The 10,430-nt window shown below is 52.6% G+C and overlaps 1 protein-coding gene across 1 annotated transcript; it reads left to right on the top strand.

Moving 5' to 3' along the window:
- Window positions 1–629: 629 nt before the first annotated feature.
- Window positions 630–10,430, top strand: ITFG2 (integrin alpha FG-GAP repeat containing 2). The gene is made up of 12 exons (XM_086610691.1): window positions 630–725; window positions 2,131–2,226; window positions 2,770–2,811; window positions 3,630–3,807; window positions 4,136–4,275; window positions 4,713–4,861; window positions 5,755–5,849; window positions 7,572–7,625; window positions 8,238–8,329; window positions 8,848–8,965; window positions 9,566–9,739; window positions 9,898–10,430. The coding sequence occupies exons 1-12, from the start codon at window positions 630–632 to the stop codon at window positions 10,044–10,046; spliced, it is 1,383 nt and encodes a 460-aa protein (XP_086466817.1). The 3' UTR covers window positions 10,047–10,430.

The following is a 10,430-nucleotide window of genomic DNA, read 5'->3' as shown; positions in this document are numbered from 1 at the left end:
ACCACACGCGTGTCTCCCGATTTATAAACCCTTCGTGCTGTGTGATGCTCTCGCAAAAGTCATCCAGTAGCTTTGGAAGCACAGACGGGGCCGGGATCTGCCATCTTTGCCCGAGGGGCACGGGAGAACGGCCCGGTGCTGCGGGATGGATGACGGTGCGCCGGGATCCGACCGGGAATTCATCAGCTCGTTCGCGGAGGGCGATGGAGAAGCCGGATCCCGCAGCGGGGATGCTACGGGAGCTGTGCGGCCGGGAAAGGCCTCGCTCTGCCCGCTGCTCCCGCTCGGCGAGCGCCGGCCGGGCCAACGGGGAACGGGAAACCAGTAACGGGGGCGGCGCTCGGGCATTCGCTCCGCCGCCGGGAGGCGCGGAAGCCGGTGCCCAACCCCGCAGCGTCAGGCCGGACCGGCCCTTCCCCTCGCTCTGGGCTCCGGGCCGCGCCCGCGTCCCGCCGCTAGAAACCGGGAGCGCCGCGTCCGACCCGCGGAACGATCGCGCCGAAGAGCGGAGACTCGGGCCCCCGCCCCGCCCCGCCCTCACGTGATCCCCTCGCGCGCTCCGCGCCTGCGCGCGCACCCGCAGAGCCACCGGGCACCCAGCGGGCACCTACCGGGCACCCAGCGGCGGGATGCGCTCGGTCAGCTACGTGCAGTGCGTGGCGCTCGACTTCGGCGGCAGCCTCTTCCCGCACGCCATCTGCCTCGGGGACGCCGACAACGACGCGGTGCGGGACGGGACCGGACCGGTGTGGCGGCGCCGGGGGTCGGGCGGGTCGGTCCGCGCTTCCGCGGAGGCGCAGTTGTGCGCTCGGTTGAGGGTGGCGAGCTCGGAGCGAACCCGGCTGCGGGGGGGCTGCGGGGCGCACCGGGGCTGCCCGCAGCCGCCCTCGGAGATGCGCGGCGGCGGGGCGAGGGGCAGCAGGCGCGGGTTGTAGTGCGGAGGGAGCACCGGGAGCAGGTTCCTGGGGGTGGGGGGGCTTCCACCCACGGAGGGACTCGGAGCCCGACGGGAGACGCGGGGCTCGGGGCGGGCGGGCCCGGGAGTTGCCGTGCAAACCGCGTTCCGGTGCATCCCAGCACCTTTCGTCGCCGTTAGACGTGCCGGGCACCCTCGGCACCGGCCCTGGCAGCAGGGAGGGTCGCTTCCAGTCTGAGACGCTCTCCTGCTGTGCTGGTGGGGATGTAGGGTGTGGGGAAGCGCTTTGTGGGGGTCCAGTGGGTCACAACCAGGGCAGGGCCGAGTTTCGATGTTTCTTGACCGGTGTGACGGATGGATGTGCTTCAGGAATGCTGCTGTCAACCACGTGAATGGTTGTTACTGGTGGGTCTGGTTTGTTGGTAACTAGGAAGAGGTTAGCTTAACCAGGTATATGTAAACTGCCCCTGCTCCTTAGCAGTCAAATTTTATTACAGCCCTGTCCTGCCTTTCTGAAAAACATCATGTCTAGCCATGCAGTGGGTGATAAAACAGATTTTCCAGTTGGAAGTTGTGTTACGTGGCGTAAATGCGTGCAGGGAGTTATGAAATGCACAAGTTAAATACACAGAGGCAGGATGCAGAAGATGGGACAGCAGGAGGAGGCTTGTCAGCTGGGGGGGTTGGTGATTTTTAGCAGTCTTCTTTAAAGAAATCATCACTGTTCTGAAAGAACTTTACCCCTTCGTCGGTGAGATTGAACATCCAGAGTAAGTCTGTTGTAAGTGTTCTTCCAGCCTCTTTCTAGGTGATTTATGTTTTCCTCATTGCCATCATCTTCCTCAAATGGTTCCAGAAAGATCAAGTTATTCTAGATTGAAGGATGGAAGGTGGGATGACGATGATGACGAGTGGAGCGGGATGTTAAAACAGTGACACAGCTTGGAAACAATGGCTAGAGAAGCAGTGGACAATGGGACCTTGCTCTAAGGAGCCATTCTCTAGCTCTTTTACCTGTGAGAGTAAAAATTAGGGCTTTTATTTTGTCCCACGCCTTCCCTGTGGATTCAAGACTGTCTCTTTAACTCCCGTTTACGCTTTGCTGCTTCTTCCTACGGAGTGATTTCTAGATAGAATTCCGTAGTTATTGCTGTGTGGGAATGCCGTTACCGTAATTGTGAATTTCTTCTCGCTAACCCAGTTCTCTCGTGCAGCTGAACGAGCTCGTGGTGGGAGACACCAGTGGGAAGCTCTATGTTTACAAGAACGACGACAGCAAACCCTGGGCCGTGCGATCTTGCCAAGGCATGGTCAGTCCTTGACAAAATTTTTAAATGGGTGAGCCTTTTGGGGTTTGTGCAGCCGGCTGTCCTTAACCACTGCCTAGGAATGTGCAGGCCGGAGGGAAACGGCAGCCAGAACTGGTTCTGATGCCTTTCATGTCGTTGTGCAAGACCCTTCTTGTGCCCATAGCCAGTCCCGTGGGCGAGAACTGATGAGCAAAGTACTGAACAAACAGGAACTGGGCTTCTGTCCCACCTCCACCCTGCTCCTGGGTGCTGTGGATTTTGCCCCAGGGCTCTGTGTGGCAGATGTTTGGTGTTGAGCAACATGGTTTAGGGACCCTGACAGTGCAGAGTGATTGGTTGGGCTTGATGATCTTGAGGGTCTCTTCCAACCAGACGATTCTATGTGTTTCTGTCCCTAACTGCTCTCTTTGTCCTTGGAAAGGCTGTTTGGAAACAGTTCAAGAGACAGTTTATGAGAGAGGAAGGGGGAGTAGGGCAGGGGCTTATCCCAGAGTGCTGTTTTGGGGTGCCTTCTCTCATGCACGGCCTTCTTTTCTCTTGCAGCTCACGTGTGTTGGCGTGGGAGATGTATGCAACAAGGGAAAGGTGAGAGCAGCCAAACTTCTCCCAGCTGTGTCTGCAGGGCGTGTGAGAGGTGCTTAGGAGATTAAGGTCATGTCACATTCAGAGTGTGGCGGAGGACAGGTTGCAGGTGCTTTCTCTCCAGGATCTGCCCTTGCTTGCAGAGTTTTAGCACTACTGGTTTATCTGTTTACGTATAACCAGTATCTGAGAGGCATACGCAGGTTGTAGTGAGCAAGGAAATCCATCCTGTCTTCAGAAAGCACCACTGGTTTGCATGTCCCCCTGTGGTAGGCACCAAAGGTTTTGGTGGTTTGAGTGTTGCTCCTCTTCCTCAGTGGCTTTTGCCCCGCTCTGGGCCGTGGCCCTGCTGCCACTTGGCTGCCTGCGTTTCAAGTCATCCGAACAAGACTGAGCCACAGAACAGTCTAGACTCCTGAGCAAATCCCAGTGCGTCCAATACGACTCCTTTTGCCAGATTTTTGTTGCTGGGGGTTAAACCAGGACCGCTGAATCCAGAAGTCCCAGTTTAGGCACCGTGCCTAAAACACTGTAGCTGTGTGCGCTCCAGCGGGGAGCAGAGCTGAAGTGAGCGTTGAGAAAGCCACACGTCGTTTGGGGATTTTGTGCCCACGTCAGCCTGGCCTGACCAGGGTGAACGAGAGGTTTGGACCCTGCGGTACCCAAGAAGTTTGTATGCTGGCCAGAAACCTTCTGTTCCTTCTCTAGCAGTCATTGCTCTGGATGGATCTGCTCTCGTATCTTCCCTCGCCCTGCTGTGTGAAAGCCTCTGCAGTTGCTGGAGGAGGAAAAAATCAAAAGGTTTTTCTCCTCCCTCTTAGAATCTTGTGGTGGCGGTGAGTGCAGAAGGCTGGTTTCATCTTTTCGACCTGACGTCTCCAACGGCAAAACACCCAGACGCTTCAGGCCACCATGAGTTGGCTGCAGCAGAAGAGCAGAAGCCAGTGTTCAAGCAGCACATTCCTGCCAACACCAAGGTCATGCTGATCAGTGACATCGGTGAGCTGGGAAGCTGGTGTGGGAGCGCAGGGTGGGGGAGTTTGTGGGTATTGGGTGATGGGGGAAAGAGAGAGAGGAGAAGGTGTGCAAGACTTCCAGAAGGAAGTTGCTATCTTGCTGAAACAGGTGCTCTAACAAACCACAGCCAAGTCATGGAGGAGAGAAGCAAGAATTTCAGGAGTTTTCCTGAAGTGCAAGTTCTTATTACAGGATTAGAATCCTCAGGGATGCCACCTGATGGAAACCAGCACCGTGCTCTCTGAATGTTGAGGGTCTTGGGGCTATGAAAGCCTGAGAGAGCCCATCTCTCTCTTTGTATTCCTTGCAGATGGAGATGGAAAGTGTGAGTTGGTGGTGGGTTACACTGACAGGGTGGTACGTGCCTTCCGCTGGGAGGACTCATCGGAGAATTCAGACCATGTCTCTGGGCAGCTGCTGCTGTTGAAGAAATGGCTGCTAGAAGGTCAGGTAAGGAAACACGACGTTCAGAACAGCACTTGTCATGCAGTCTTCCAGAGGTGACCCTCTCAAGGCAAGCAGCACAAAATCTCAGCCTTATGAACAAAGCACTTGTACTGATGGCTTGGAAGGAGGTTTGCAGAGTCATTGTCCTTTACAGGTGGAATAGCTGGTGAGTTGGTCTGGGAAACAGTCAGTTGCTCTCACCCAACCAGAGAGCGTCAGTGGAAGATACTTGTATGTTCTTAAGTGGCTTTTGGTAGGGAAACGTAATCTTTTACTGCAACTTGGACGTTTTGATTCTAGCTGAATTGGTTCAGCTCCTCCTCAGGTCTATCAGAAGATGTGCCATATTCGAGTTTAGGTAAAAGGAGCACAGTGAACTTTTCTGAGGTGTTTGAAGTTCTCAGTTCGACTCTATCCATGTTTTTCTTCTGCCGGGATAGGTGGATAGCCTCTCTGTGAACCCAGGCCCTGATGGCTCACCGGAGATGATGGTGTCTCAGCCAGGCTGTGGTTATGCCATTCTGCTGTGCACCTGGGACTCGGAGCAGCAGGCCACGACCGAGGGAAGAGACAACTCTGCCCCAAGCAGGTGAAGAGCGTTACTGCGTGGGGTAGCGAGGTTCTGTTGTGAATGCCCATCACAAGGGGACACCAGGACACCACCTGCTAGGGACTAAGGCAGGGAAATGAGCCAGCTGGATCTCCAGAGGAACAGCAGTAGGCAATCTGGTGACCTGTCTGGTGGTGGGAAGGGCAGCAACTGAAAGGCTGGGCCAAGCCCAGTAAGTCCGAAGCCCAGAATGACACGATGGGTTCATTTACTCGTTCCTTCAGAATGAGGTCATTGGAGTTTTCCCTGCTGAGACCCTTAGCAGCCAGTGCTGCAAATGACAACCAGAGCAATTGGGATGAGCACGGAGGTTATTGTCCTTGGCACTGGTGGGACCCTTGTGGGAAATTAAGGTGCTTCTGTGGTGTTCTGTGAGCCTTTAAGGCAAGCCCAGAACGCTGCAGCCTGAGGGGAGCTAGGCAAGTATCCTTCATGTCTTGGAGATCTCGGTGGAGTGGTACCTTCCCAGGCATGATCTCTGACCAACCTGTTCAACCCTGGGCAGGTGCTTCCTGAGTGAAAGGTAGCCAGACTTAGGTGACAAATAAAAATTATCTTTTGTTTCCTTGATTGGAATACATGTTTTACTGACTTTCTTTTTTTTTTTTTCCCCTTTTTTGAGCTCTTTCTAGTCTTCTAATGCATCAAATCATTCTGGTTTTGTTTTTTAAACGTTAGCGAGCTCCTTTGATACCTGGGGCAGTGAGCTTTCTTTTCCTTGGTCCTTACCATTAAAGGGCCAACCTGTGCACAAACTCTGTTCATCTCTGGGTTTGTAGAGCTTTGGAGTACACTGCTCTGGAGATTGCTCCAGCACAGTCCCAGGCATGGTTCCCTAAGCTTTCCTTGATGTCTGTCTCTCTTTTCCCTAGCGAAGCCCCTATTCGAGACGTTATTCTCCACCAAACATCTGGACGGATTCACAACAAGAACGTTTCCACTCACCTGATTGGCAGCATTGGCCGAGGTGAGAGATGAGGAGCGTGGGGTTTCTTGCGCAGCAGTTGCCCCTGATAGCTTTTCAAAATGTCAGTCCAGCATGAAATCAGGTTTCCTGTGGTTGGAAAATAACCGTGGGAGGCAGCTGCAAGAACAGAGGGAACTAGGCTTATGTTAGCCTGCTCCCAAAGAAAGACAGCTGGCTATTTGCATTTGAACTTTGTCCTTCCCTGGGTAGCTCTTACCCTTCACCTAGCACAGCAGTTGCCCTGCAGCCTCCACGGGCCTGCGTTTAGTCATCCCCAATGGCTGCCATGCCTTGCTCTTACACGTCTTTGGTTTTGCATGGCTGAAGCTTATGCCCTCTTCTTATTCCCTAGATGCATCTCTTCCTTTCCACAGCCTCATCTTTATCCCTGCTGTCGTGCTTTCAGCGTTGGATTCCCAATACCTGGCAGCTGTAACCTGCTCTGTCTTCACCTATGTGGTCCCAACCCCTTCGGAGCTGTTCCCATATTTCATTTATACCACTGTTTTCTGTCTCCTTCCAGTGTATCCTGTTCAGCTGGTGTACCTAAACTCTCCACAGCTGCTGGCTCCTCTCAGCTGTGACATGCTGCTGTTGTGTCCAGACTTTCCCTACACACTGCCACTGCTTTCCTTGTGTAACTGCTTTGTGCTTTGACCTGTGCCCGGTGCACCTGCTGAACCCTGTTTTGGTACTTATTTGGAGAATAAGCAGCTTTCTCTGCCCCTTGGAGTGTGTGGTCATAATACAAGAAGGCAGAAAACTCGCAATGCGGATCACTTTCTCTTGTCTGCAGCTGGCTGGAGTCCAGCTGCATCTGCTCTGCCCGAGTATTGCCCCCTGCAGTGCTGTCTGAGAAGGATTTCGGCTGTCCAGTGTAATTAGAGCTAGGGGAGAAGTGCAGTCCACTGAAACCCCTCCTCTTCTCCCTTCCACCGAGTACCCTTCTCCCTAGTTCCTCAGCTTGTCATGTTTTGAGCATCTGGGATGCTGCTGTGAGCAACGTGGTCAACGGAGCATGAAATCAATTATTTCCCTGCATAGAAAGCCCTGCGCCTAATGAGAGGTGTCTGTGAAAAATGAGGACACCCAGAATAAGGGATGAAGAGAAGGTTGTGAAAAGCCCTCTGATGCTGGACCATCAGCAATGAGACAGCTGAAGAGTGCCATGCTGACCAGTTTGTAAGGGGGATGCAGCAGATCTTTTGGATCAAAGCTTCTCCGGATGAATTCCAGCTGAAGGCAATAGGGCACTCAACCAGCTGACTGTGTGCTTGAAGCTGATCTGCAGAAATAGGGTGGTCTGTGTCCTGGCAGCGTGCAGGGTGTTGTAGTTGGGAGCTGTCTGGGCAGCCGAGGTAGGCTTGCAGTATTACATCATTCTGGGGAAGCTGCCTCTCTGCTTTCAGCTCTGCTGGCTTGTCTGACTGCCAGATTTCCTGGGTTCCTGCAGACCTCAGGGAGCCAGGGTCTCTCCTGCGTTGTCACTGAAAGGATTAAATGCAGCTGTAGTTGAACACTGGTTTTGAGATACCAGTGCCCTACAAATCAAAGCCAGCATGAAGTACGATTGGTTTTAAGAATTTGCAGATATTTACCAAGGCTGGGCAAAAAAGGTGGTGGGATGGGTCAGCTTGTTTTGGATCTTTTTTTTTCAGGAGAGGGAGGGGACAGCACTCATAAACCAACCTCAACTCCTGTAATTCTCTTCTGCACTTACAGGGTGCTCCAGTGAGAAGAGTGGCTCAGGTCTCTTTGCCCTCTGTACTCTGGATGGTGAGTCCTACTGCTGTCCTGGAAGAAGGTCCTGTGGGGTGGCCAAGGCCAGTCACTAGTTGAAAGCAGAGAACCAGGGTCTTTTTGGGTTTAAAAGAAGGGAGAGCTGGGCTTCAGAAACACTTCCCGATATGGAGAGCGGGACTAGAACTTCCATCTGCTGACTCCCGAGTTACCTGCTTACCCCGTGGTCAAACAGCTGCTTGGGATGCCAGTTCAGCAGTGCCATCCATGTAGACAGGAGCCTCTAAACCGCAGCAGAGATGTGTCCTTGTACTTGAAGAGACTTGAGTTGTTTCTGATCTGTTGATGCACTGTGCTTTGAGAGCCTGTTTTGGGCAGTGTTCTTCTTGTCTCGGAGCACAATGCAATTAGCAGGGCTGCTGCCGTGTTTCCTCTCCGTTTCCAGTTCCTGATGACAAGATAATGGACTGCTGTCCTTCCCAGAGCTGAGACTGTGTTCTCTCTTACCAACTACAGCCTGTATCATGGGCCCAACCCTCTGCCTGCAGACCCTAAGCATTGAAGGATTGTGCAGGGCCCCGTGTTAGCCAACATCTTGCTCTCTTTCAATATTTTCAAGATAATCTTGTTTTTTTCCCTCCTTTTCAGGGACATTGAAACTCATGGAGGGAGCAGACAAACTGCTCTGGTCTGTGCAGGTTGATCACCAGCTGTTTGCTCTGGAAAAGCTGGATGTTACTGTGAGTGTCTATGAATAGGGCTAGGAGGGACGAGACAAAAACTCAATGTGGCTTTGCATATATGAATTTAGGAAGGGCAGAGGGAGTATGACTCAGCTGAAAAAGGCTGTGATTATCCCTGGGTGACACTGAGTGCTCTGACCGTGCTGGTGCATTCTGCACTCACGTCAGTCTGTCCCCCTGCAAGAGGTTGAGCTGTGTCTGCCTGTTTGACCTAGGGAGGCCAGCATCCTGCTATGAACTTTTTTGTCCCCCAGCTGCTCTTTTATCTTATTGCAAAGTTGAATGGTTTTGCACATTGCCAATACCCCTATTGTCTGCCAGTTCTTATGATACATAAGGATTACGACAGAGCAAAGAGAGATGGTCTGCAAGTGCAAAAAGACTGGACAAGACATCCAGAAGTGACCTCTTGTTCAGACATTGGTGTTCTGGCTCTGACCAAGCAGGAGGGGTTCTTGACCACCTCTCAGAATAGCTGATGTCCGTGCTCGTGTGTGATCTTACTTTTGCTGCAGGGCAATGGGCACGAGGAGGTGATTGCCTGTGCGTGGGACGGTCAGACCTACATCATCGACCACAACCGGACTGTTGCCAGATTTCAAGCAGATGAGAATGTCAGTGCGTTCTGTGCAGGTGGGGAGCCTGACTGCAGAGCCAGCCCTTGCAGCCTTTCTCCCTCTAAGCTACCACTCCCCTCTGGGAGATCTGGAATCCTTTGTCCGTCTGCAGTGGGGAATAATTTCCCTGTGTGTATACTGCAGGAAGCCCAGCTAGCCTTTCCTCTGGTGACATCTAGGAAAAGTAGGGATGAGAGGAGGTGATGCTGAGGTTTGTCTGTGATGGTTTGGGGTTTTTTTTTCCTGTCTTTTTTTGAGAGTGCTGCAGTGGTCTCTTGTCTTCCCCACTGCTTTTTTAATTTGCAGGTTTCTAAGCTGTTCTCAGGTGGAGATAAGGAGCCCCTCGGAACCAGCATGAGCCTTGGCTTTGCTGAGTCCTCTTTCTGACCCACCAGAATCAGCTTGCAAATCCCCAAGCTCCCTGTGCCAATAACAGTTAAGAGACACTTTCTTGGACTGTCTCACAGGACTTCATATACCCAAGTCCATGTCTGTGCACCTCACCCCAGACGCTTGCTGCTTTCTGCCAACAGCTTTGGTACCTCGTCATGAGAACTTACTGATTTGCTTTCTCTGTCTGGAAGTAGTCAGATCTCCACGCTTTTGCTTTTTGCAGGCCTCTATGCATGCAAAGGAGGCAGCAACAGCCCCTGCCTGGTTTATGTCAGCTTCAATCAGAAGATCTACATCTACTGGGATGTGCAGCTGGAGAGAATGGAGTCCACCAACCTGTTGAAAATCCTGGATCGTGACCCAGAGTTTGGAAGTCTTCTGCAGCAGCTGGGTGTAGGTGAGTGCAGACGGGGTGAAGGATGTACAGGCAAAAAGAGAGGAAGGGCTGCTGGCAGGTGACATGCTGGGCACCAAAGTTCCAGGTGCTTCTTGAGAAAGAGAGGTTTTCATACTGCCTGTTGAGAATCCCTCACTGTCTGTCTCTCTTTTCTGTAGAAAGAGACGACGTTTCTGCTGTGAAAGACCTGATTCACAAAACACTGTATTTTCCTGAGAAACACCAGCAGGGCAGCCCCTCACAATGCCCAGACCCTGCCGGAACAGACTCTTCTGCCTGCTGCACTGTCATCCAGGATCCCTTATAGCAAGTCACGTGGAGGTTGACATCTTTAATACCAGCACAAACTCTTCTCTGGCTGGAATCGGGCATCTCATGAAGATGAGACTGTTCTTTTCCCATCTCTGTTAAAGCATCCAGACAGCAAAGGGTGTAGAGGCTGGGTTCTGTGGAGGGATGTGCTTGGCTGTAGGCTCGAGTGAAGGTGGTGGGTTGGTTACTTTTAGCTGAGGGAGCTACCAGAAGAGCAAGAGTCCAGGGTCCTGCTCGTTGGCCTTCCATTGCCAGTTTCAGTCTTCTCTGCTAGCTGAAGTGCTTTATGGGTGAGTGTGAGGGAGCACTGAGGACACAGATGGAGAAAATGGTTGAGCTCAATCTCTGATTTGGTCTGTTCCTACAGTTGCTCTAGTGA

This window comes from Tauraco erythrolophus, chromosome 4 (assembly GCF_009769465.1).
Source record: "Tauraco erythrolophus isolate bTauEry1 chromosome 4, bTauEry1.pri, whole genome shotgun sequence".
Lineage (NCBI taxonomy): Eukaryota > Metazoa > Chordata > Aves > Musophagiformes > Musophagidae > Tauraco > Tauraco erythrolophus.
The sequence above is the reverse complement of the archived record's forward strand: the minus strand, read 5'-3'. Positions and strand labels throughout refer to the sequence as shown.

Bases quoted from the DNA above. Each gene is read 5' to 3' on its own strand.
- ITFG2 (XM_086610691.1), top strand. From the start codon at position 630: ATGCGCTCGGTCAGCTACGTGCAGTGCGTGGCGCTCGACTTCGGCGGC. The intron at 2,227-2,769 runs GTCAGTCCTTGA...TTTCTCTTGCAG, and splicing joins TGCGATCTTGCCAAGGCATG to CTCACGTGTGTTGGCGTGGG. The intron at 7,626-8,237 runs GTGAGTCCTACT...CCTCCTTTTCAG, and splicing joins TGCCCTCTGTACTCTGGATG to GGACATTGAAACTCATGGAG.